The sequence below is a fragment of the Colletotrichum higginsianum genome, chromosome 4 (genome assembly GCF_001672515.1).
Source record: "Colletotrichum higginsianum IMI 349063 chromosome 4, whole genome shotgun sequence".
Taxonomy (NCBI): Eukaryota; Fungi; Ascomycota; class Sordariomycetes; order Glomerellales; family Glomerellaceae; genus Colletotrichum; species Colletotrichum higginsianum.
This window is the reverse complement of record NC_030957.1, coordinates 3933098-3958302: the sequence shown is the minus strand read 5'-3', so window position 1 is coordinate 3958302 and position 25205 is coordinate 3933098. Positions and strand designations below refer to the sequence as shown.

The 25205-nt window shown below is 57.7% G+C and overlaps 10 protein-coding genes across 10 annotated transcripts; 4 read left to right on the top strand and 6 right to left on the bottom strand.

The window, feature by feature from the left end:
• Positions 1-1429: 1429 nt before the first annotated feature.
• CH63R_06492 (uncharacterized protein) lies at positions 1430-2887 on the top strand (the record flags this gene model as incomplete). The annotated part of the gene is made up of 1 exon (XM_018301467.1): positions 1430-2887. One exon carries the CDS (start codon positions 1430-1432, stop codon positions 2885-2887), a length of 1458 nt encoding a protein of 485 aa, XP_018159317.1.
• A 965-nt stretch (positions 2888-3852) lies between these two features.
• On the bottom strand, positions 3853-4188 carry CH63R_06491 (uncharacterized protein; the record flags this gene model as incomplete). The annotated part of the gene is made up of 2 exons (XM_018301466.1): positions 3853-3987; positions 4057-4188. 2 exons carry the CDS (start codon positions 4186-4188, stop codon positions 3853-3855), a joined length of 267 nt encoding a protein of 88 aa, XP_018159316.1.
• A 2047-nt stretch (positions 4189-6235) lies between these two features.
• Positions 6236-7930, bottom strand: CH63R_06490 (GMC oxidoreductase; the record flags this gene model as incomplete). Its single annotated transcript, XM_018301465.1, has 1 exon — positions 6236-7930. The coding sequence occupies one exon, from the start codon at positions 7928-7930 to the stop codon at positions 6236-6238; it is 1695 nt and encodes a 564-aa protein (XP_018159315.1).
• Positions 7931-9983: 2053 nt separating this feature from the next.
• On the top strand, positions 9984-10604 carry CH63R_06489 (uncharacterized protein; the record flags this gene model as incomplete). Its single annotated transcript, XM_018301464.1, has 1 exon — positions 9984-10604. One exon carries the CDS (start codon positions 9984-9986, stop codon positions 10602-10604), a length of 621 nt encoding a protein of 206 aa, XP_018159314.1.
• Positions 10605-10654: 50 nt separating this feature from the next.
• Positions 10655-12320, bottom strand: CH63R_06488 (Integral membrane protein; the record flags this gene model as incomplete). The annotated part of the gene is made up of 2 exons (XM_018301463.1): positions 10655-12127; positions 12231-12320. The coding sequence occupies 2 exons, from the start codon at positions 12318-12320 to the stop codon at positions 10655-10657; spliced, it is 1563 nt and encodes a 520-aa protein (XP_018159313.1).
• A 2758-nt stretch (positions 12321-15078) lies between these two features.
• CH63R_06487 (Glutathione S-transferase) lies at positions 15079-16247 on the bottom strand (the record flags this gene model as incomplete). The annotated part of the gene is made up of 3 exons (XM_018301462.1): positions 15079-15464; positions 15566-15984; positions 16036-16247. The coding sequence occupies 3 exons, from the start codon at positions 16245-16247 to the stop codon at positions 15079-15081; spliced, it is 1017 nt and encodes a 338-aa protein (XP_018159312.1).
• A 664-nt stretch (positions 16248-16911) lies between these two features.
• On the bottom strand, positions 16912-19207 carry CH63R_06486 (Biotin-protein ligase; the record flags this gene model as incomplete). The annotated part of the gene is made up of 5 exons (XM_018301461.1): positions 16912-17408; positions 17480-17751; positions 17829-18410; positions 18476-19100; positions 19171-19207. The coding sequence occupies 5 exons, from the start codon at positions 19205-19207 to the stop codon at positions 16912-16914; spliced, it is 2013 nt and encodes a 670-aa protein (XP_018159311.1).
• Positions 19208-19490: 283 nt separating this feature from the next.
• Positions 19491-19820, top strand: CH63R_06485 (uncharacterized protein; the record flags this gene model as incomplete). Its single annotated transcript, XM_018301460.1, has 1 exon — positions 19491-19820. The coding sequence occupies one exon, from the start codon at positions 19491-19493 to the stop codon at positions 19818-19820; it is 330 nt and encodes a 109-aa protein (XP_018159310.1).
• A 729-nt stretch (positions 19821-20549) lies between these two features.
• Positions 20550-21598, top strand: CH63R_06484 (Mitochondrial genome maintenance protein; the record flags this gene model as incomplete). The annotated part of the gene is made up of 2 exons (XM_018301459.1): positions 20550-21217; positions 21331-21598. The coding sequence occupies 2 exons, from the start codon at positions 20550-20552 to the stop codon at positions 21596-21598; spliced, it is 936 nt and encodes a 311-aa protein (XP_018159309.1).
• Positions 21599-22159: 561 nt separating this feature from the next.
• CH63R_06483 (Protein YOP1) lies at positions 22160-23449 on the bottom strand (the record flags this gene model as incomplete). The annotated part of the gene is made up of 3 exons (XM_018301458.1): positions 22160-23036; positions 23117-23266; positions 23421-23449. The coding sequence occupies 3 exons, from the start codon at positions 23447-23449 to the stop codon at positions 22160-22162; spliced, it is 1056 nt and encodes a 351-aa protein (XP_018159308.1).
• Between the last annotated feature and the right edge of the window lie 1756 nt (positions 23450-25205).

Below are 25205 nucleotides of genomic sequence, written 5' to 3'. Positions count from 1 at the left end.
CACCGTCTTTTGGTCAGCATTTCCCATCCAGCCTCTGCTATGCCTCGTGGCTGACATACGATGTGCCTCGACCCCTGATTGCCTAAAATGGTACGAGTGGTGTGTGACAGATGTCAAGGATAAACAAAGACTCGGGATGGCCTGTGGAATCCCCGCTTTGCATTCATTTCTTTGCTCCACCTCCCAATAATTCAATCAACCATAATCTTCGCATCTCCTTCAACTCCGCTATGTCATCGCCCATGCCGTCCCTGCCGTCCCTGATTCCTTATTCTCTTTGATTGTGGGAGCTCAAGGAGAAGAGTCAGAAGGACAACGATCTTGGTTTCGCGCCTGCCTGAGTTCCTTGACTGTGTACTATGACGACTCGTACTGGGAGTCCTGCCAGACTGCGATGCGCCGCAGGACATGCGCGACCCAGCAACAATGCTTCAATGCCTCGACCCCCATGATGTCCTACCTACTTAACTAGAGCCATGTATGTCAGCCGTCCGCGTTTTTTGAGAAAAGGAGTGCTTGTAGTAGTGAGGTTGCCAAGGCGGTGAGCTGTTTGCTCACTAGAACCCAAAGCTGTCTGGAGCAGAGGGCTGGGGGATCAGGACAGGTTCCATCATCTTTGCTTCAAGACCAGGACATGTGCAGACCACCCCAACGAAACTGCATTCTGATGGCACGTTTGGAAGCATGATGACCGGCCACGTCTCACCGGCGGGCTGCTGTAACTCGTCCCTCCCGTCTTTGCGCCTGGCTGTTGTCTCTATCTCTCCGCTGTGCGGTATTCTCATCTCGGACAGGCGCTTACAATCATTCAGGGTGCGTTCAGCTATCTGTTATGCAAAGTGATTGCTACAAAACTGGCATCGAGCTTCAGAATGCCCCATCTGTTTCGTCCGACACGTTAGTGGCCTAGGCCGAATATCTGGTCGTTTGTGTTCAGGCTGCAAGCTAATTCAGACAAGCAGGCAGATCTTTGGAGATGAAAGGGGACGACGGATCCTGCCTCAAGAAGCTGGTATCGTTGAACGGGTTGCCGCAGACGCTTCTAAGCCACAGCTTCTCTCTGTGAGACAACCCGAGCACTCCGCCGTTTGTTCAAAGTGGGTTCCCGTTGCTAGAAACGGACTGATTGCAAGACGCTGTCACCACAACTCAGGCTCTGGTACATGAATATACTTGCGCCGTCGAACTCCTGGTTTTAAGGACTCTCTACCCTACCTCCAAACAGACGGCCTTTTCACTCTGAAGGACTTTGCCTCGCGCCTCAAATACATCCTCTGGCATCCCAATTCTTTCTTTCGCAAACCACCTACCGGCCTCTTCATCGCATGCCATCACTTGGTCCCTGCGAAGCATTCAACCCACAGCAACAGCAGCAGCAGCAACATAGTCTGATTGATATCCGGCATTATCTCTCTTCCGAATCTCCAATATGGTCGTTCCAACAGATCCAGGCCTCATGCGGACGCTCGCCCTCATGGGTGGCTACACCATCCAACAGCGCGAGGTTGAATACCGCAAGACCTTAGACAGCATGATTCCCGATATTCTCTGGGGCGCGAAGCCCGCCAACGTCGACCTTGTCCCTAGCCTCAACCCAAACCTCCCGCGTCGTGTCTACAAGCTCCAGTTCGACGCGGCCCCGAAGCCCGGCGTCTCCAGGCAGCTCCTGATCGACGTCAAGTTTGGTCCCGGACCGATAGACGGGAGCATCTTCGTGAACACCTGCGCCTCCGTTGACAGCAACCTATCGACATTTGACCACGCCGCCCGAATCCAGGAGCTCGCGCGCTCCAGGATTCCCCAGTGGGTGCCCCGCGTCATCCGTGTCGGCGTCTTCGACTCCCCAGAGGGCGACTTGGACTACATCGTCACCGAGCACATGCCCAACACCGTGGCCCTCGACAAGGTCTGGGCCAGTCTGCCCCCCGAGACCCAGAGCAAGCTGATGGACCAGCTCGTCGCCGCCATTGAACTTCTCCACAGTGGATTGGTCATCGGCCGCGTAGCGTTAGACGCCAAGCTTGAAGCCATTGACTTCTCTGGGGGTGCCGACTACACCGTCAACCCCGACCTGGCTGTACCGACTACTCAAGTCGACTACCCATCCGACGACTTGTTCCCCCGTCCCCTCGGCCATTGCCCCCAGCTTGTGCTGATCCGCGCTCTCTTCGCCAAGTACGCCAATGACGCCCGTGCCGCCCGCCATCATCCGCCAGCCGGCGATTTCAAGGATGGCGCCGACGGTAGCTTCTCGTCAGGGTTTACCACGAACGGCATCATGGGATCCGTGGAATTCACAGCTGAAGAGTTTCACGAAGTGGCCCACAGCATGGCGGTCTGCCACATGGATCTCGAGCCCCGGAATATCCTCATCAAGACCGTCGAGCTCCCCGCCAACAGCCCAGGAGGCAAGACTCGCAAAGAGCTGAAGTTGGTCGGCATCGTCTCATGGCAGAAGGCCACCCTCGCTCCTTTCGCGATGGAGCGGGGTCTCAAGGACGCACTGCTCGGCTGTCAGTTCAATCACGACTACTCCTGGTACAGGTTGTTTGTCGATCGTACTCAGCATCTCATCCCCCCGAGCGATGGCCACGCCATGATCCTAATCGTCATGATGGCCATCAGAATTGCCTCTCGAGCCCCCGACTGCTCCCATACCAACATGGTCCACCAGGAGGAATGGATCAGAAAGGAGAAGCTCAAACTGGCTTTGGTCCGGAGCGGCTGGGTCAGGAAGCCCGGTCACGAGAACCACAAGTCCGGTTCGGATCGGGAGTATCGCGAGATGGGCAACGCCATCATGCGTCGCTTCGTGGCGGAGATGGCCGAGTCTATTCCGGCTCATTCACACAATCCTCTCGCCGGGTTTCCTGGTTACCCCGGTTGAACCAAACAGCCTTGATGACGAGTTCTCTGATAACTCAGCGGGCTCGTCCGAAGAGAAACCCTTCTTCCTGCACGGACGCGAAATGTGAAAGAGATTCGCAATTTCACACGGCGTCACGACTCTAACGATTTCACTGCGTATTAGTAAATTGATATTGGGTTTTCTGGGAACATCTGCACACGATTACACGATCATGCGGTAGATTAGCAGACCAGGATGGGGGCAAAATTGAACGTCTGGTTTTCATCACCAACAGCGTCCCGTCTGTAGATTTTTCTTTTGACCCAAACCCCCCCGTGACTTGCCGTTGGAATCCCGACCCTCGCCATTGGTGGCTATCGGAAACATCTAACGCCGACTGCCCGACTGCCCGCCCGCCTGGTCCATTCGTACCAGCTAGGTGCGACATTCCCATCTACTTACTTTCCCTTGTCGGTATGCTTCCGTCATGAAGCACCATTGACCCATGCCGGCCTCATGTTCGTCGCAATGGAAAGCTCTCTGGAAACCGGCACGAATTCGGGCGTGGAACTCCGGATCCACGGCTGGCAGTGTCGCACTGTTGTCGACGGGTTGTTGTTTCCATCTAGGATGCCACCATGTTCTCGGGCTACTCCGGGGTCGCCCACGGTTCGAGCGTTGATCTCGGTGAATCGGAGACAAGGGTGGGCCGAGTCCGGCATCATCGCTGTCGTCTGTCACCTGCCGCAAGGTTGTGCTACTTGATTGGCTTTTTGAACGTCCCCCACGCAAAGTGGGATCTTTGGGGGTCTCTTCCTCTCAAACATGCCGCCTTGGTTCTGGAGCAAATGGTCCCGGCCATGAAAAAGTAATTATCAACTTTTCTTCTTATTCTTTATTCACGTAATGTAGCCCCAAAAACCTCTGTTAACCAAAACGACCACGATGCGTCGGTATCGTCAATGGCAAGCGACGTTGCCCAACCACCTCCTTCCCAACGTTCTCTAGCAGTTATTCTTCCCCGTCCGGAAGCAAAAGATGTTGATGGTCCCGTCCGCCTGTGTGCAGCACGTCGCTCCCAGGTCCTGCACCCCGCCGCCGAAGCAGTTCGGCTTGCAGTTCCCGCAGATGTCTTGACACTAGGTCCAAGAAGCACCAATTGTTAGCACAGGGGAATATGGGGGAGGACGCGGAGGTCCGAGACTCACGTCTGTCTTGACTCCTTTATCGGCCGGGCAGCTGCCGTCGATGGTGGCGCCTGCGCAGAAGATGAAGGCAGCGGAGGCGGGAAGGACGAACTGCAGCAAGGCGGCGATGGCGAAAACTGGTTTGGACAGCATCTTACTTTCGTTTCAAGGGGTGTATCCTTGTGGCTAGGTGTTGTAGGCTGGGAATCTTGATGTGTTTGTTCTCAAGTCCCAAGGGTGCAGGCGGCTATGTTTCGTGATGGGCATCTATTGACGGCAAAGTTGGCGTGGTTCGTGTGGGAGCTGACGGGCATCGCGTATATATAGATTCCTTCTTCCTCCCTTTGCAGTGTCCACACTCTGGATAGACTACTGTTTGAAATAGTCCGCAACAGAGTCAGTCGCCCTTGACTTACAGTTTCCACGGAAGTTGCTGACGCCGGTTCGTCCGGTGCCGCTTATAAGAGCACAATTGGAAGTGCCCGAACCCGGGATGGCCTCGTTAAGTTGAAACTCGTCCGATACATCCATTACTCGCTGTTCCGCACTCTCGGGTCGAGATCGCCTTATAAAGGGCGTTATTGAATACACCCGAAAACAGACCACACCGTTGTGTAAGAGTTACTGACATTAAAGCTTTAAAAAACGCCCTGCGAGCCGAAAACCTACCTTGCACGTTGGAACCCTTGCTTCTCGAACTGGGATATGTCTCTATGCAAAATGAGCCGATCTTGTGGGAACAAATCCCGCGAGCGAAACCGAGAGGTGTGCGAAACAAGCGAGACTGGCTAATACAGATCGCTTTAGTTCCGAAGAAATGTACTGTGTTGAAGTACACGGAGCACTCCGGCGCTGAGATCAAACACACTTGGTCGATTAGCACTGGTTCCCAACATGAAACCTACCGCATTTTCAGATAGACAAGAGTCATTGAGCAGCATTGATACCGACCAAATGCGCCGTTAGTAATTCTGATCGGTACAGGTAACATACCACTGCCATTCCTTTAGAGCTTTCTCGCCAGGGAGCGACAGTTAGCTATTCCCGGCCGTGACCGAGGTGCAAATACCGGTTGCCGATGCCGGACTAGCACCGGGTTAGTATCGGCCCCACCCGGCGTCGATCCGGCCGATTCCCGCCCGGTCGCAGTTGGGGGGGGGGGGGGGAAGGGGGCGACCCTGACGGCAACGAATGACAGCTGTCATTCAACTACACCCTAGTCAAATTTCTTCTGCAATTGTTTTCATATGCTACGATTGATGATGCACCATCCGTGATCAAATGTCGCTAGCCGCTTGACCACAAGGGCAGAGGAATATTGTTGGAATAGGCCAGCGGCCCGTACGACTCCAACGGCTAGGCCCCCGTCGGTAGCCCGAGTTCCCAGCCATACAGCCGCAAAAGATGGGACCGGCGACATTCGCATGCACCGAACCCCTGCCGGACCAGCCAGTCCAGCGACATCTTAACCCGGTCAAAATGCTGCCGCCCTGCCTATAAGAACAGCCCGCGGCCAAAGACCCGTACGATCTTTAGCCACCCGCTCGTTAGATATCAGAAGAGATGGACTAGCCTGCTGTCTCACCTTGCCGAAAGGCATCTTCGCATACGCGTCTAACCTGTGATACTAACAGATGTGGGTAAGAAACTGCGGCGTATCCATGACCTAATCTTCACTTCGACATACAGGTGAGGGCTACCAGTGGGGAGTAGCACGGCGTTGTTGTTAGGGAAAGACTGCGTTCGGGGGGGTTTTTCTTCTTCTTTTTTTAAACCAGCCTTAAACTATGGAACTTGCATTTCGGTGTGGGCCGGTGGGTATACGTACAGCAGGGAGCCCTCGAAAAAAAAACCCTGCTGGCTCTGGGTCGTCTTTAAAACGACGCAAGGCACTGGACTCTCAGTTTTTGATAGAGATCTCCAGGATTTAACAGCAGGTAATACGTGAGCGAGCTTGCAATAGCACACTTACATTCTCACGTCTGGATGTTCGTGGCGATTGGCTGTCCTGTCTCACCAGTGTCATCGCTTTAACGGCAGCAGCGGTAAAGTTTCAGGAAAATCCATTGTTCATTATGCATATGAGCCTTATCTCTCTCATGAGAAACTCAAGCTCGTTCCCGGCGTAGGGCCCTATCTAGTTGCACCACACCTTTTTGTCCACTGCCGCCCTCAATCACACTCATTAGGCTGCTCCAGATTAAGCTGCAAGTTCATATAGACCGCCGCCGCGTGAGACCTCACGGTTAGCCGTGCTTCCTTTCTCGCTTGCAAGACTCCAGCCGGTAGCGTCGCGGGGAGTCGTCTCACCGCTTCCATCGACAGAAAGACTGTAGGCCTGGTCATTATAGCCTGGTGGGCGAGGCCAAACTCTCGTCGGAGGAGAAACTGTGTTGCTGCTGCTACTCCGGATCGCCAAGGGTCGGATCGCTACGGGTCGGATGATGATTCTGACCTGCTCACCCTCGCCTGAGCTCTTGCTGCTGGTTTCGCCGGAAATGACCTGGCCTTGACCGTCGGGGTTGACGGAAAAGGAAGCAGACGGGTTCATTGTGGCGGCGCCCGCCGCGGCCGTTGCCATCTCGTAGCTTTCGGACAGCTGGCGATGCCGTCGATTTCCAAAGAAGACCCGGTGTCCTCGATAGATATATACAAGGAAAGAAAGAAGTGCCACGGCGCCGACCGCTACTATGACGATGATGGCGATCGTCCAAGGAGCCAGATCGGGACCAGAAACGGGTTCTGAGGTTGACAGAGCGGTTGGAACCGAGGATGCGATGGTGGTCGTCGAACCGGATTTCGATTCGGAAGCGGCCGTTGCAATGTACTCGAATGTTGTAAACCAAGTGGTGACACCGGCGGTGGCAGACGTTTCTGAAGGTACGAGTCCAATGCTGGTACCTGTAAAGCCCAGGACACTTGTCGAGGTAGGAAAGCCTCTAGTAGCAGAGGGCGAAAGTGTAGTGCCGATGGGAAATATGGTAGTGAAGAACGTAGTCCTCACAACCGGCTCGTCTTGGTCCTTGAGTGAGGGGCTCGGGGCAGCTGGCGGGGTGTGCAATATTGCAGTCGGCGTGCCAGATATGCGCGTCTCGATAGAAGGCGTGGTCGTTATGAGTCTGGTGCTGGTGACGATTGGGTTCTCTGTCACGGACACAAAGATTGGACTGAGAACGACGACGGTACGGACGGAGGAACCGGTGTTTGTCAGAGTTGTAGTGACCTCGACGGTGACTGTGGAAACTCCGGTGATGGGTTTTGGGGTCTGGCGTCGAATGCGCGCCTTCGTCGACGGGAGGACAACTCCCTCGTGGCGGGCAGAATGGCCGTGCGACGCTGAAAACGCCAGTCTGTCAAATGCAGCCGTCTCCGTCGGTTCGTTTGAGGCGATGGAGAGCGGAGCGGTGATGACACGGGTCTCGAAGACCAAGATGGGGTCGATGAAGGTCAAGGTCTGCTCAACGGATGATAAAACGACCTCTGTCTGGCCGGCCAGCTCGACAGTGACAGTCCGAAAAACGGTGACGGTAGTGATGAGCAACGATGCTTGAGCAGAAGACCTTCTAGAACCGGTCAGTATTCTTGCCAAATCCCAACTTCCAATGGTGACTTGCGTCAGATTCTGTCGCGCCCACATCTGGCCGAGAGCTGGACCATCATCCTGGCGCAGGCCATACAATGCCTCGAGGCCAGTCTTCTCTGCAGCCGAATCGGCCTGAGGTAAGCGGGTAAGTCTCTGCTCCTTCAGAATTGCGATAAGTGTTTGCGTTCCCTTCGCTGAGAAGGGCGAGGTCGACGGGGCAAACGCGAGACCAAGGTTGCCTGCCGGCATAACAGTCGCGACGGCAGCGGTCAGGGACCAGAAAATGAGCAAACAGCTCCAGCACTTCTCCATGACAGCTGCTCGAAAGCCTCTGACTTGGTCGAGCTCTTTCCGGAGATGGCGTCCACGAAAGACAGACGAGAAGGAGCGAAACAAAGGCAAGCAAGTTGGCGTCGTAGCGTCGAGGAAAGAAAGGAGGAAAGGGGAAGAAAAGAGCGAAAAATCTTTAGACGAGCGTAGGAGAAAGGAAAGAGAGCAAGAGGCATGGAACAGAAAGAGAAAGAGAAAGAGGCACAAATACGGGGCACCCACGGGAAAAGGACAAGGGACGGAGGATGCTGGACGGAACGCCTTGCCATCATGATCTCTGGGGAAGGCGTATCGTCAGTCACAAAGATGGGAAACAGAAGATGATGGGAGACAGAGGATGCTGAACGGAACGCTTTGCTGTTGTGGTCTCTGGGAGAGGTGTATTATCAGTCACAAAGACAGGCAACCCTCCCGCTTGGCGAGGAAATAGGGTGACATTGTCCATCCGTTAGGAATGGGTATTCCTGAGCCGTCTTTGGCATCTTGTCGAGAGTCTCAACCACATCACAATTCATGGGCATTGTTGGGGATACGTATCAGCCTCTTAGTTTTGAAGAATGATTCCATCTCAACGAAACATGGCAGACTCTGGTTGGGACGCAGAGGCCTGGACCAGACATCGCTGCTGATATATCGACAGAGAAAACGAAGTCGAACCAAGGCAAAGTTCAGAGAACGGGACGATCGGAACCTTGACCGAGAGAAGAAGAGGGTTGGGAAGAACACTTGATCTTCCCTCTGACAGATAATGTCTATGGCAGTCGGTGTTTTCTTGTCCGGAGGAGCGACGCGGACGGGGGTGGGCGTGGCGATCCATCTCATCCCAATAGAGGGGAGCAGGCAGCAGCCGGCACCAGGCGGTAGCAGGTAGTACGATTTGATTGATCCATTTTCGGGACAGACGATCAAGATGGGATGATCTGTGTCCGTAGAAGTTGCAAGCCAGCGGTGATATCAATCACGGATGGTGGACAGAAGGGGAGGTGACTGGCGTGGCGACATGATCAGAGAAGTCAGCCACCGCCCAGGAGGAGAGACCTGGAAAGCAATGGTCTGGCTGAGCGTGTCTGATTCCGAAGAAAGATCGGAGGGGCTGGCGGCTTCTAATTGGAAACGTCTCAAGAAGGAAGTGGCTGACTGGGAGGAATATGGATCGAGAAGTCCAAGAGATGGCTGTGCTTTGACGTCCGGTTCATGGGTGTTCATGGTTCCTGTCAAGAGAAAGTGGGAATCGAAGCGGGAGTCCGAGCTTAAGAGAGAGGACCCACAGCTCCGGGGGTGGGTGGGGGGAAGAGACACAAGTCCACTTGCTTTGTCATCAGCCCCTTATCTTATCGCGTTTCTAACCTTCTGCCTTTGCGCGATCGTTGCTTGTCGTCCAATGTTCTTTTATTTCTCATTTCGACATTTGTTGATCACGACTTTTTGTTTTGTTTCTGCGGGCACCCAGTAATGTCCCGCGCGTCATCATCCACATTAGCTCTGCTGCTGCCGAAAAAGTCGTCTTGTTCAAACGAATCCATGGAATCTTACAGAGTACCTAGTTAGCTAAGGGGCGGGCCCCATCATGAATCAGATAGATTCGACAACACTAACCGGGCCGGGATGAGCCTGAAGCCTGGCCCAAGTCGGATCCTGCAGCTGAAAGGGGACGGAACGTATGAAACCCCGCCAGTCGAGCAGTGACTCGAACTGTTTGTATCCCGCATGCTGGCATACCGATGTATCGCGTCTGTACGAATACAGCTCCACGAGATAATGGTAAAGGTGACACCGGGCAAAGGCCAAGACCTGGCTGATGTGCCATTTCGCCCATCCTTGCGACTTGTCAGGGTCATCGCACTCGCGCCAATACAGGACTGGAAGCCGATGCTCCACGTGTACTGTAGTTAAGCGAAGGGCATCGGGGAGCCCTGTCGGCATGGGAGAGAAGTCCCTCTCTCAATTGACCGACCACAGACATGCGTCTTCCACACCCTTCTCTCCGCCTCGACATAAACCAACGCCATCCATCACACGCCATCCACCCTCCACGATGCGCATCTTCTCGGGCGCCTGGCTCTTTGCCGTCACCGCCCAGGCTTCCATATCCTCCCTCGCATCGCTGCGCTGCAGCGGCGGCCTCCTCCCGACGCCCACGTACAACCTCACCCGCGCGCTCTTCACCGTGTGCGCCGAGGATGTACTCGACGTCCCCATCCAAGCAATCTACGATACCCTCATCGACTTCAGCCGCTACAGCGAGTGGAACACATTCGTCGTCAATGCTGTTCCGCCACCCGGCGTCCAGGGCCCGGATGATGTCTATCACGGAATGCCGGTCAAGTTCACCAGCGCTGGCATCATCCCGCGGTTCAACGCGTCCTCGAACGAAATCATCACCCTGCTCGCACCGGATGTCGAGGATGCCGATGGCCAAGGCCGCGTCCGAGCAGCGGTCGCATGGAGGAATGATGACGGGCTCAACGGATACTTCTTGCCGGCGGAGCACCCCATCTTTCTGACGGACCTGGGTAACGGGTCGGTGCGGATGGTATCGTATGAGACGTTCTACCTCCCTGGCGCCGCTCTGCTCTGGTTCTCGCAAAGCACTCTGAAAGAGAGATTTGAAACCCAGGGAAAAGACCTGAAGAAGTACTTGGAGAGAGGTTTGTGAGGCCGATCAATAGACACGTCATTTTTATTTATTTGTTTTCATGCTCGGCGCTATCTCCGACTATCTCTCAACGGACTACGCGGGGGAACCTCAGGCTTACCGTTGTCCTCTTCCTTGGGTAAACGGCTCGCCAGTGCCCCATCGATGCTTTCATTCTTCGTACCCGAGCTGCTCCTATCCGCGACCCAGGTGTCGCCGCTGAGCCCGGATGCCGGGCTCATGCGGTTGATCTTCAACGGCTCCGTCCTCCCGAGATCAAGATCGGGCTGTGCTATATATTCTGAGTGGAGGCTCACCCGCATGGTCTTGAGGATGACGCCCTGCCTCTCGAGATCGTCATCGCCGAACCCCTCCCAGACCGAGTCCTGCGAGTAGATGGACGAGCTGCGCTTCATCGCCCACGTCTCGTCAGACATCGGCCTGCGATCGTTCCCACAATGCCGATCCCTGGTCCGCGGCGCCGTGCCCGCGATCCAGTTCCCCGGGCTCAGCGTCGTCGCTGTGCGCTGGGCCATGGTCAGAGCCGGCACCGGCGGTACTGGCATTCGCGTCTTGTTCAGGTGGCTCGCGACACTGGCGTTCCTGCTTCTCGTAAATGGCGTGCTCGACGTCGACCACGGGTACCCGTGGTATGTCAAGCTCGTCAGGTCGAAGCTCTGCCCGTCGGCCGCCTCCAGCGACCTCTTCTTGGCGCTGTTCACCAACCCCGGGAACAGCCTTGCCAGCAGTGGCCGGAGGGTCGGCGCGCTGGCGCAGATGAGGGCGATGTCGCACTCGAGGACGGTCATGACGAAGAAGCCCAGCGTGTTCCGTATGGCGGCGCTGTTGGGGCGGTAGTGCAGGTGCAGGCTAAGCTGCAGGCGGATCATGCTGGCGACGATGACGAAGACGCCGAGGCTCATGACGAAGCCAAGGGCAACCTTTTGGCGGCGGGGCAGGTCGAGCCTCATGACGCAGGGGACGACCATGAGGATCAGCCAGGCGTCGGTGGCGGAGTGCAGGCTGGCGCTCGAGATGAGCAGGTCGGGGAAGCCGAAGCACATCATGGGCTGGCCGAAGAACTGGCCCGGGGCGGGGTGGCACTGGAGGAAGCTCATGAGCAGCATGGGCGCGCCGTACAGGAGCACGAAGGCGACGGTGGCCCAGGCGAGGTAGCGCTCCCTCTGGCGGGAGACGAAGACGCGCAGGTAAAAGGCGAGGATGGAGAGCTTGGTGAGGCACAGGCAGAGCTGGTAGTAGATGAGACCGAGGTAGGTGCGCATGATGTATGGGTTCGCGTCTTTTAGGACGGCGTCGGCGGCCTCGTTGGGCGGGGCGCCGAGGAGCGAGGGCGTCGTGGCTGTGATGCCGTAGACAATGCACAGGGCCGTGGAGAAGAGCCAGGAGAGGATGATGAGGGTGTCGTCGATGAACCACTTTCGGAGGACCCAGACGCGAGAGACGACGCGGGCCAGGATGAGGAGCGTGCAGACGGCGTGGGGCAGCAGGATGCCCGCCATGAAGAAGGGGACGTCGGTGTCGTCCTTGTCGAAAGGGTCAGCACGCGAATGTGTGTATGTGTGTGTATGTGTGTGTGTGTGTGTGTGTGTGTCTTTTGGTGAGTCGTTGGAACGGAGGCCGACTTACAATCTCCTTGAGCACGTCGGCTGGCATCTTCGGTGACGGCGACGGCGCGTGCGAGCGGGCGAGAAGCCCGGCAATGACACCACTCGCCATGGTCTTTGGGATGATGGGCCTCCACTGGCACGAGGTTTTTTTTGTTTTTTTTTGCCGAAGTGTCTGATTCTTGTACAGATCTGCCACGGCAGGTGGACGTCGGAGGGGAGGACTTTTACATGCCTCGAAGCTGGTAAATACACACGGGCGAGAAGACCACTTTGTTTCTTACCGGCCAACGACCGCAGCTAAGGAGTTTACTATTCAAGAGCAGCAGCCCCCGGCCTCTTTCTACATATTGCTCGTTTCCCTGGGCGGCGGCGGTAAAAGCGACAAATCCTCCTCCTGCGGGACCGCCCACCACCACGACTTACACACGTGTGCGTGTTTGTTTGTTTCTGTGTGGGTGTGGGCGTCGCTCGGCGGGCGTCCCGGCAAAGACCCTGGAGAAGCATCTCCCGAGTCCCGACAGATAGATCGACAGCGGTCCCCACGTCCGGGGGCGCGATTCGATTCGCCAGCGCGGGCGCACTGGCTCCTGGTGTGTATGTTAATGTATGTGTGTGTGACCGATGTCCATATTCAAGGGATGCTGTCAATAATATCGGGCAAGGCGAAAAAAACACAAGGGAAAAAGGTTAAATGTGCCAGACGTGATCCGCAAGGGCTAAACCGGTTGGGCATGATTAGAAGAGGCGTGTGTGCCTCGTCGCCGTTAGCATTCGGCCATGGTGCCCTCCCTCTTTCAATCCACAACCCAAGGTCCGGTCGGTCGATGAGTTGAGTTGGGACGAAGAGGGTTGAACCAATGTTGGCTAGTGTGTCCCTCTGATGCTGATGCTGCAAAGATGGAACGCAAAACGGTTTCCGTCGTCTGTCAAGAGGCTCGCCCGAATGACGAGAATAGAAGCCCGGCCAGCAACGGCGAAACCCAGATGTTTGGTCTCCGGGACCAGACCAGAGATCGCGCGGACCGGCGGCCGTGGCGATGTCTGATGCGGAGGATAGCTCGCCACACACACACACATCCACGCACACATTCACACACCCATTCGCACGTTCATACATACATACACACATACTAATTTGGACAAACGAACACTGCACCCATCGCCATTATCCGCTCCTCCGTGTCTTCAGTCCGTCCTGCAAGATGCACACGACATGCGGGCATTGCCCCTCATTTGCGTCCACATGCCCACCTGCAGACGGAGTGCCGTCCGGGCATTTCCCGATCTAGAAGGACGAGGGCGCCCCGCGACCCCGATTGGTGGGCCATTTTCTTTCTAGACTGTTGGCTCTTGTTCTTGATTCCTGCAACTGCTGCAGATGTGCACACACACACACACACACACACACACACACACACGCCATCACGAGCGAATGGGCGGGGAAGATTGACAACTAGCCAGATAGATGGGAAGAGAGAGAGAGAGAGAGAGAGAGATGAAACATTCCTCATCCAATCTCCCTCTCCCTCTCTCTCTTTCTGTCTCTCTCTTCCCCCTCTCTACCTCCCTCTCCTCCGCACACCCGTAGACCCAGTCACCCAGCGTGGAGTAGAAACTCCGCTGCAGGCATTCGTCGACGGGGCGTGGCAGCCAAAGACCCGACGCATATGCTGGAATGGACGTCACGGTACCTTCTTCCGGGCCGCAATCCCTCCTCCGTCAACTCAGTGTTTACCCGCTCCGTGATCTGTCTGGTGGGTAGGTTGACCACAGCCCTCGAGTGGTGCTGACCGCTCTATTACAACAAGACCATCCTCATTCGTCGTTTGTTTGGGTAGACTTTGCGCGCGACACGACGACCCGTTCACGTGACGGAGGCAGGGCCCCAGGCGGCCGAGTTGTGCAATTTCGGCGGTCCCGGGAGATGAGTGAAATTCGAGCGGGCTTGGCGCCGTGATACGAAGGTCGGTCCGTGTCGCTATTATTTTTATTTTACTTTTTTGTTGGGGGGGGATTTTTATTAATATTTTTATTTTTATTTTACGTGTCGAACCAACACAGTTTCGATTTGAACGGTCCGGGCGTGATGAAGATCCCTTCTCCTACGAGTACGAAAAGCTTCACTCCCTTCACGATGTCAATTATTCAACGACGCGTGAAAAGAGAAAACCCTGCCAATATCGCAAAAAGCTGGGTCATAATCGCCAGACTCTCTGACACGTTTGATGGCATCACCAGAAACACTCAAGACCTTCGGAAGCCGGCGAAAAGCTTGCCTCTCCCGCCCGAGGAAGCTTTTGACTACCGCAAGCCCTGTCTTGGCGCCCTCTCTCTTGGCAGGTCAGCCTTTTTTTTTCTATCGCGATTAAAGAGACGAGGGCCGCTCCCTCCCCTTCCTCCCATCCCACCCTTCCCTCCCCAGATCTCGGATGTCGAGCCGAGACTTTGGAGCATCTTAACTCTCCTTCCTCGGCTCTTTTCGTTATCGCTATCTGATGCAGAGGTGAGTCGTTTCACGACGTGTCGTGAAGTCGTATCAACCGTGGAGGAATCCGTCTAGCCCTCGCGGTTGGGTTGTTTCTTTTTTTCCTCTTTTTTTTCCCTTTGGGACGATTTACGTGACAAAGCAACACCATATTCATTCTGTGGCGTGGGCAACTACACACATGTTCCGGGAGCCGCGGGTTTCGTTGTGTCCGTCGCCATCGTACCCCGAGTGTGATCGCCGAACGCCGCACATGCTCACAGGACTCTTTCGCCGTCCTCAAACTCCTAGTTGCAGAAAATCGCCAAGGAAAAACCCCCCCTAGACCAAACTAGTTACATCACTTCTCCTTCTTCTCTTCCTCATCCTCTTTCGCCTCGTTTCATGCCTCAATCTCCTTGACCTTCTCCACGACCTTCAGGTACCCCGGCTGCCTCCGCAGCCGGTCGATGTACTCGAACAGGACAGGGTGCGCCGCCCGCGCCGAGCCGCCGGGCCAGTGCCCCATGGCGTCCCAGGCGCCCTCGGTTTCGGCCGTGACGAGCGCGAAGCTGATGAGGATGTCGGCGGCCGTCAGGTCCGGGCCGCAGAGGAAGGCCTCGCTGGGGGACGACGACGACGAGGCCACGCCCGGCGCGGTCTTGAGAAGGGATTCGAGCATGGCGAGATGCTTCTGCGCGGTGGGGAAGAGGACGAGGGAGTAGATCTTGGAGGCGACGGCCGAGGTGAGGGGCCGGACGAGGAAGGGGACGTTTGATGATTTGAGAACTGGGCGTTTTTTTGGCACGTGTTAGGGGTGTCTTGGTCGGAAATTTAGGGGCGTGGCGGTCGTCAGGGACAGAGGGGGGGGGAAGTGACAAATGACATACCGCTAATGAGGAGATACTGCACAATGACGGGGAAGAAGCTGCCCTCGACGTAGTGCAGCAGGTATTGGAAGCGCGCGTAGGCCTCCGTCTCGCCGCCGATGCGGCCCTCCTGACCCGGCTTCCACCGCGGTGGCACGAGGCCCGGGCTGCGGTGGCCGAAGTGGTCGACGAGGTACTGCGTGATGTACCCGCTCTCGGCGAGTCGGATGGGTGGTGCCGCCGCCGTTGCCGGAGTGGAAGTTCCAGCGGGGTCGGCGGCGGGCGTGATCTCGAGGACCGGGGCCTTGCCGAGGGGGTGGACGTCGGCGAGCTCCGGAGGCGCGAGGCGGTTCGGCTCGCGGCGGAAGGTCTGGACGGTGTAGGGGATGCGGAGCTCCTCGAGCAGCCAGAGTGTGTTTTGGGAACGGGAGTCGTTCAGCCTGGCACGGGTGAGTGAGAGGTCAGAGGTCTAGAGGAAGTGGAAGAGGTACCAGTATAGCTTCACTTTGGGAAGATCCTCGGACGCCATTGCGGGAGGGGATCGAGTCGTCGCCAGGGATCGTGTTGGTACGGCCGTGACGCGCGACGGGTGAGCGAATCTGCTGCGGCTGTGAAGCGGGATCTTGAGCTGCGATGTGGGGATACCGCGAGCCAATTGACTGGAGTGGAAGCAGCGTCTTGCGAGCATCTCGACGGGGCGCATCGTTGTGTTGGGCGGTTTAAGTATTCCTTCTATTTCTCCTCTGATCTTCTGTCTGGCGCAAATGGAACGGGTGACGGACTGGACGCCTCGTCAGACAACTTGGAGTAAGCGCTGTCGCTTCAAATATGGCGCGATTCTCCGCATGCCAGTGGGCGCGCAATGTTTCCGCAATTGTCTCCGAGAGGGTGGCGCGTAAGACGGCATGGTGAATGTAAGACGCCGGGGAGGGGGGGGGGCGGAGAGATATCGGCCAAGAACATCGTGGGCATCGTTTAAATGCCTCCTTGTGGTCTAATCTGGGTTGGGAACAGGGACGAAACTTGGTCTGGAAGAACCGGTAAGACGGCGATTGTGCCTTTCAAGACCGATTCAACGGGCGTTCCTAGGGTGACGACGAGAAGATCATGGATGACGAGGGGAGATGCAAGTAAGCCGGAACGGATTCCGTCTAGCGTTGCCGGATACGGCATGCTGCATCGTCTGTCGGATCCGAATGTGCCCGCGTTTGTGACCACGTGAGAATCCTGCGTCGTCGGATATCTTCGTCAGGGTAAGTTTGGTCTAGAACAAGACTTTCTAATACGTTCAATTACTGTTCGTCGCCATGGACGACAGACATTATGACCCCGGACCACTTGCGTTGGGCAATCGGGTGTCTGGTCTACTACAGCTTCCTCTTGACGAGCCCCCTCCAGAAATCGAAGCTGTTCTCGTCGCTCTGCAGCGCCCACGCCCGCCCCGTCTCCCTGCCCAGCGAGTCCACCTCGACGGCCTTCAGCAGGCCCCAGTCCCTCGTGATGCCCACGACCTTGGCCCGCGCGCCGGCCTCGGCCTCGAGCGTCACCGTCTGCCCGCCGTGCAGCCAGTGCGCGTAGTACCGCGCCTCGAGGTCGCGCGAGAAGCCCTCGCGCCGGAACTGCCCGTACAACGCCTCGATGCGCGTGAGGATTCGCGCGAGCAGCGTCTCGAGGTGGAACCCGCCCGCCAGCGACGCCGGCGCGATGGCGTTGAGCGACGTCGTCGGCCGCGAGTTGGTCGTGTTGATGCCGATGCCCAGGACGATCTGGTATGCGCCCTGGGAGTAGGCGCAGTTGGACAGGATACCGCCGATCTTGACGTACGATGGCGGCTCCGTGGCCGGCGTGTTGGGGTCGCGGCAGTCTGCGCATGAAGTCAGTCGGTCAGCCCACACACAGCGCGCCCATCCATGCTTCACGAAGACGAGAACTCACAAATGTCGTTGGGCCACTTAAGTTTCACGGGAACATCTGCGCAGCCGTCGTCGTACGACTTGACAGCCTCGACGATGGCGATGGCGGCGATGTACTGGATGAAGACGACCGGGTGCGAGGCCGCCAGGTGCGCCGGGTGGTTGATGACGGTCGAGAAGATGAGGCAGCCTGCCGGCGAGACCCAGACGTTCGTGCCGCGGCCGCGGCCCGCAACCTGTGTGGTCGCCGTGAGTGTGAAACCGGTCGGGAGGTGCGCGAGGAGCTTGGGGTTTCTGGGGGTCGCGATTGTAAGTAGGCGAAGGAGGCGAGGGGAATACGAGGGGCGAGGGGCGAGGGGCGACGAGCTTACTTATCCATAAGGGTGTTGGTGCTGGTGACGACCTCGCCGTACATGAGGCTGTCGCCCCACGTCTCCGCCGTGGGTTCCTTCGCACGATACCCCTTGAGTGAGTTGTAGAACAATCTGTGGTTGAAGCTTGGCGTCTCTTTGGCGTCCGGCCACGCCTCGTCGTGGGGCACGATGACCTTGACGATGCCGTCGTAGTCGACAATGCCCGCCTCCGCCTCCGCCTCCCCTCCAGGCAGCGCACCCCTCAGCCCGTCGACGTCCCAGCGCGAGGAGTGTTTTTCGATGCGGAACACGTCGTGCTCGCCGTGAATGTACTCCTCGGCGTCGACACCCTCCCCCTCGCGGGTGATGGCCTCCTCCCACGAGGCCAGCATCTCGCTCACCCCGGCGTGATCCGCGGCTGTCAGGTGCATGCGCGAGAGGGACGGTGGCGCGGCCGGGTCGGCGCTGAGGTCGAGGCCGAGCTTGGACAGGCAGGCGCGGAGAAAGGTGACGCGGGCGGCGTCGGCGGCGGCGAGGGCGGAGATGAGCGACTCGTACGAGGGGAGCTGCGGTTGCGGGTGGAGGTTTGCGGCAGCGAATCTATGGTCACGATGTTAATGCCCATGGACGAGATATCGGGGGAAAAGGGGCGAAAGAGGGCGTACTCGGGATGAGGACCGGTCAGGATGACATTGCCAGAGCCGACTTTGCAGAAGATCACGGCGGCTTTGCCCTCTCCCCCATCGACAGCGATGTCATCGGCATACTGCGCCAGCACCTCGACGCCATCATACTTGGCGGCGTCGACAAACACGCCTCCGCCGTTGTAATAGCTCAACACCTCCTCTCCCTCCCCGCCTCCGAACCCCTCCTTCACGCTCAACCGCACCGCCCTCGCGCCCCTCTCGCCGTGATACTCGAATCCCTTGAAGGCGCCGCCGCGACAGGTGCCTGGGAAGAAGCCGAGCTCGCGGGAACCGATGACCTCGAGGGTGCGGTCGCCGACCTCGAACTCGCAGCGGCGGCTGCCGTAGTAGCCGCCGGCACAGAAGCCAAGGTAGGCGCCACCGCGGCGGACGAAATCGGCGATGCGGCGGTTGCCGGGGCCGTTGAGGACGCGGCAATAACCGAGGTCGCCACCGCCGGGGATGACGAGGAGTGCGCAGGTGGGCTGCCACGGCTCCTTGAGGAGGGCGGCCTCGGCCACGGGGATGACAGCGTAGGTGGGGGACAGGAGGCGGCGGAGGGAGTAGATGCAGTGGCGGACGGACTCGACGGTCGTGCCGGTGCCTGGAGGTTGTTTAGGGAATAAGGCCGTGGTTGAGAGAGAGAGAGAGAGAGGGAGGGAGAAGATACTAACCGGTATAGACCAGCACGTTGAGTCTCCGTGAGGTCATGGCGAGTGTGAGTGAGTGAGCCGGCGATGAGATGTGATGAGATGAGAGGTGTGAATGGTGAGTGAGTGGTGACTGGCGAGTGAGTAAGTTTCCACGGTGGGAGTCAACCCGTTTTTTTAGGGGGCAGCATTCACTATCTTTACGGCCCCAACGGAATCCCAAACGCTAAACTAGAGTCTTACATTGACACACGACCAAAAGAAGTCAAGCAAGGACGACGCTACGGACGAGAGCTTCAACGATCACCGCTGCCCTTTCTCGCATTAGAGACACAAAGGAGACCATGTCGAAGCAAGAGAGCGACGCTGCGCGGAAGTCGGCGGTCGACGACGATGAGCCCGATGACTGGTACGTTGGACTCGACCCAACTCTCGTGAGACTTGTCGCTCGCCACCCAAAGCCGGCGAGGCGGGAAAAGAAAACTCCAGGCGAGAAAAAGAAGCAAAGGAAAAACAGAGGATATGGTTTCTCGGCTGACGATACAATGCAGGGACAAGCGCATCTTCAGTACGGGTTGCGCAGGTACGGCATCCCCCACATCCCCTCGGATCCTGTACGCCGCCGCTCAGCTGGAAACGCGGACGATGCTAACCCTAACCTGCTCTGTTCGTAGACGAGAACGCAAAATTGACGGACTGCTATTTCGAAAAGAAGGACTGGCGGCAGTGCACGGCCGAGGTAATGTCTCTCCTTTTCTTTTTCGGGCTCTCCCGGGGACTTGCATCGATGGCGATGGCTCTCGCGATGGCGCTGGCGATGGCTCCGTGACACTGACGATGTTTTTCTCTGGCGCAGATGGAGCGGTTCAAGAGCTGTTGGAAGCAGCAGGGCAACGACCAGCGGACCGATATGAAGGATGCATAAGCCGCCAGCGCGTGCCTCTCCTGAATAGACTGTAAAACATTGTACCAAAAGCTGTAGATCCATCTCACCCAGGAGAGAACGAATCCCAACTCTCAAATTCTCCAACAACTTGGCTCCTGCTTATGGACTGATCCGAAGATGCCACTGGCAGTGCGAGAAACAGAATCGCTAGCACAGTGTTCACCAGAGGGTGGCCCAAGCTCCCGCCGCCCGGAGCCGTGTTCACCCGCGCCGACTAAATTTCAATCCGCAGGTTCGCCGTCTGTCGCCCCGGAGTCGTGCAGGAGCAAACATTGGCGACGCAACGAGAAACCTCCATCTCTTCGTGCGACTTTCTTTGATTTATACCACCCACCTACCTGCCTAGGTACCTTTTTTCTCCCCCCCCTCCCCCGCCCGGCCGCCGACATTCCCTTTTGAATCTTTTTCACACGGTCGAGGAGCCATTCCCTCCAACACCACCACCACCACCACCAACATGGCGTCCCCCTTGGCGCCCCTCCGCCCGCTCCTCCGCGCGACCTCACGACAGTCCCTCGCCCAGGTTGCCAGGATAACAACGACACCCCGCTCCAAGGCCGCCGCCGCCGCCACTACGGCCCAGCGCGCGACCCCAGCGAAATCGACCACCACATCCAGCTACGTCAGGAGATCCCCGGCGTCGAACACCTCCCGCGCCGCCGCGCCGAGGGCGGCGACCACAACACCCGCGCCCGCGCCGAAGGCGCCAGCTACAACACTCACACCGACGCCCTCGGACCCCCCCTCAGCTGCAACACCCCTCCCCGAAGCGCCCTCGACCTCCCGCCCCGCCGAAACCACCTCGTTCTCCGCCTCCGCAGGCCCTCCTTACCAGCCACATCAGCAGCAGCAACAACAGGGGCATGCCATAGACTGGTCGACGTCGTATTACGGCCTCGGCAGCCAGCGCTTCTCCAAAGAGATCGTCGACATCCTCCTCCAGCCTGTGAACCCGGACGACGTTGAGGTGAAGCCCGACGGCATCATCTACCTGCCCGAGATCAAATACCGCCGCATCCTGAACGCTGCCTTCGGCCCGGGCGGCTGGGGCCTCGTACCCAAGGGCGAGGTTGTTGTCGGCGAAAAGATTGTGACGAGGGAGTATGCTCTCGTCGCGGAGGGACGGTACGTTATTTCCTGAAGCGTAGACTCTCTCTCTCTCTCTCTCTTGCCACTCCTGGACCAGAAGTCCAGAAAGCAGGACAAAGGGGGGACAAAAAAGGCTGACACACACACAGATTCATCTCCCAGGCGCAGGGCGAAAACAACTACTTCGCGCTCGAGAACCTCCCTTCCGCGGTCGAGGGCTGCAAGTCCAACGCGCTGATGCGCTGCTGCAAGGACCTCGGCATCGCCTCGGACCTCTGGGACCCTGTCTTCATCCGCCAGTTCAAGAAGCAGTACGCCGACGAGGTCTGGGTCGAGCACGTCGTGACCAAGAAGAAGAAGCTGGTCTGGACCCGGAAGGACGTGCCTATTACGTACCCCTTCAAGCGGACGAACTGAGTTCTGGAGGGGACGATGTGGGTGCGAGGCAGATGAGGATAATACAAAAATAAAGTTCCGCGGGAGGGGAAGTGTAGGATTAGAAAGAGCGGGAATCTCAATTGTACCAATAGATATATACAGCCCGTCGTGGCCCCTCACCTTGGAGAGGACAGGACCGCGGGCGACGTGTTGCGCGTATAGACGCACCACAGATACATGTGCATAGCGGCCAGTCAATATAACGACTCATGTACTTTATCACGCGGAGTTGGCCTTGCCAGTATAGATGTATGTGGAAGTGGGGAATTCACTGTTTGGCACAGCTACTCTCCCGGGTCTATTCGGCCCTTGAACATGTGAATCGAGTAGGGGAGCGCAGAACGTTTCCTGGTCCCAATGACGAGCCACCTTGGAGTGTATCATGTCGACCCAAGACTCCCCTCGCCGCCAAACCAAATCTAAATCATGTAAATAACAACAGCCCATCCACGAATAAACTCCATTGCCTTCCTAGATAGTCAGGCACCAAACACCCTCTCATCGAAGTCCTAACAGACGTGGCGGAGGCGCTGCAATCAATCACTTCTGCAAGCCCGAGCTGGACCCACCCTCAGGGTTCTCGGCCGTCGGCGTCGCACCCCAGCCCCACGGCATCCACGACGATCCCCCACTGCCGCCGCTCGTCTGCCTCCGCCGGACGGTACCGTCCTCGTCGTCGCCGCCGATATCCTCGGCCCCGCTCTCGGCATCAATCTTTTCAAAGTCCGTCTCGCTACGCGACTTACTCAACCCACTATGCGCGCTCGGCGGCCTTTGTGTAGGCTCCTCCTCGCTGCCGTCGAGCTGCATGCTGCCGGGACGGCCAAACGCTTCGGCCGAGGCCGTCTCGGAGGCGGCGGCCTCACGGTCGAGGGCCTTGATAAGGAAGGCGAGACGCTCGCGCTGCGCGGCAATGAAGCTCGTCCTCTCACCGCCTTGTAGCTCAGGCGGAATAAGGGAGCCCGACTTGGAGAGGTCTTGGTGCTGACCAGGCGCAGCGCTGCCCGCGGCAGCGCTGGTGGCAGCGGACACGGCGCCGGCGAGAAGGTTGTAAAAGTCAGAGCCCGCATGGCCCGCAGGAGCCCAGCGCGCAGTGGGGACGCTAAACCGGGCGAGGAGCGACTGGGTATAGGTCTGAGTTGGGGCGGCGGCGGCAGCGGGCTGGGGCGCGGGTTCGGGGTCGCCTGGGGGCAAGCCGAGCACGCTCGTCTTGATGATTTCGATGGCGCGCTTGAGGTAGGCGATGCCGGCGGCCTTGAGGCGGTCATGGGCCTCAGATATAAACTCCTCGATCTGGGCCTCGTTATTTTGTAGGAAGGGATGGACGTGGGTTTGGTAAATGATGCGGGCGCCCTGGGTCTGGGGCAAGACGAGGTAGAGAAGGAAGAGGAGGCGGATGTAGGCGTAGAAGGGGATCCTGCGACGATGTTAGTGGGAGTGGTTCGCGAGGGCGTCGCGATGACGGGAGTGATTGCATGGGAGACAGCCAGAACGTACCAGACGAGGATCCACTCAGTCCAGGACTCGACGAGGAGGGCGCAGGCGAGGACGACCCAGTACATGAGCCATGGCGTCAGTTGGGCGGGGTCGGAGGTCTTGAGGGCCTTGTAGGAGGCGAACAGAGGGAATAGGAAGGATGCGATCGAGCTATGGCGTGGAAAGAGGGGATGTTAGCAAAGCGAAGAAAAGCGTCGGTCCACAAGCAGAAGCGACTCGGACGGGCTCTAGGTGGGCGTGGGGGCGCAAGAAGTGAGTGCAGCAGATGAACGGCTGGCCTCAACGCGCAGATGTGGAAACTCACGATAAGAGGTGGGCGAAGACGTCGAACATGATTGCGAAATGGGGGCTCGAATAAGGTTATAGAGCCGAGTGAAGTGTAAGAGAGAGGTTGTCGCGGCGGCAGCAGGGTCCAGAAGAAATGGAAAGGGTCCGTAACCTTGCACGGGTCAGTCAGCGCGCGTCCGGCAGCAGCAGCAGCATCAGCAGCAGCGAGCGCACAGCCGATGTCAGGCGAAAGAGGATGACGGGCGTTTGCTCGATGGGTGATCAGGCCGGAACCAGAACCGAGTTGGGGTGACAGGTGGGTGGGAGACAGAGCGTTCGAAGGGGTCTCGGGGGTTCCAAAACGTTCCCGTCAAGGGCTGAAGGTCTGGCGGGTGGTGTAAGTGATTAAGAGTAAGGATCTTGAGGTTAGACACAGGTCTGAACAGACAGGAGGACGGGTGGGTTGGAGATAGATGCAGGTCGCGGGGGTGCGGGTGCGGGTCAAGGTGCAGGTGCAGGTGCAGGTGGTGTAGGCCTAGAAGCACAGTAGGCGTAGGCGCAGCGGCGGCACCCAGCGCGCTCGGTGGGGTCCTGAGCACGAGGACAAAGCCAGGCCAAGGTCAAGTGAGCTCAGCGCGGGGCGGTGATTACACAGTACACTGGGTAGGGGGCCGCTGGAAGCCGGGGGCTCTCACGGGATGCGTACATCGTACCAAGACACCTATGTAGGTAGGTAGATAAGTTTCTATGTACTCTGTACTCTACTAGGCAGATAGATGCCGGTGTACGGTTACAGAGAGTTGGGGGGACTGGAGGGGCACACGGCAAAGGGAGGGGCGATCGGAGCTTGGTTGCGTCCAGTTCCGCCTTACGTCATCGAGAGGGGAGGGACCACTGTCCGGATCACTAGGAACGTAGGTAGGTAGATGTGGGGGAGAGCTCGGTTGACCGATAAGCCGATAAGTGACCGAGCTGATAAGGATAAGGTATGAAGACGGACAAGTAGGAGCAGACAAGCTGAAACCGGGTCCGACAAGGGATTGACCTGACGAACCCAATCGTATGCCTCACTCCATCCCCTCTCACGCAGGGCTCACCGACGAACGATGTCCGCATCAAAATACTCATTACCACGAGACCGGTCCTTCATCACTTCACCGCCCCGCTATTTCCATGCTGAGATGCTCGACTGAATCGTGTTAGCCGCGTACTGCATACTATCTGCCTGTATGATGTATGTCCACGGCAGCAAGGTTTGGCTCGACCGCAGACTGCCGTCACTCATCCAATACACGTCTCACTACCGAGACATGGTAGACGTCTCTTGGCTGACAGGCACCATGTTTTACCTCCAGGCTTCCCCCGTGTCCGAGCGCCATGTGACTCTTTTTAGTGCCTGTCGGTCCCGCCCGACCGCCGGGTGCCGACTCGCGAGTCGCCGCCGTTCCATGCCCGGCTGCCCCCTTCGGAGACTTTCCTCCCATCTGACCGAGACTCACCGAGTTGAACTGTGCCACTGGAATCAACTATTCGTCGGGCCATACAAGCCCGTATTCCAGAGGCGCTTGTCACAGTCCTGGGTAGGAAACCGACAAATTGCAACGGTTATCTCAGTGGCCTGGAGCCGACGATTGAAGCCCACGTCAGCGGCCGAATTGCATGCGTATCTCCCCAGGCAGCTGGTCCATGACGCGTACCTATTCAGGCATACAGCCACCTAACTTCCCCCAGGCACCCGCTTTGCGTTGGACACGCCCGTTTGTTTTCTCAAAGGACAATTTCCTCTCCTTGGACCATGGAGGCGACGCCGGGCCACACGCAA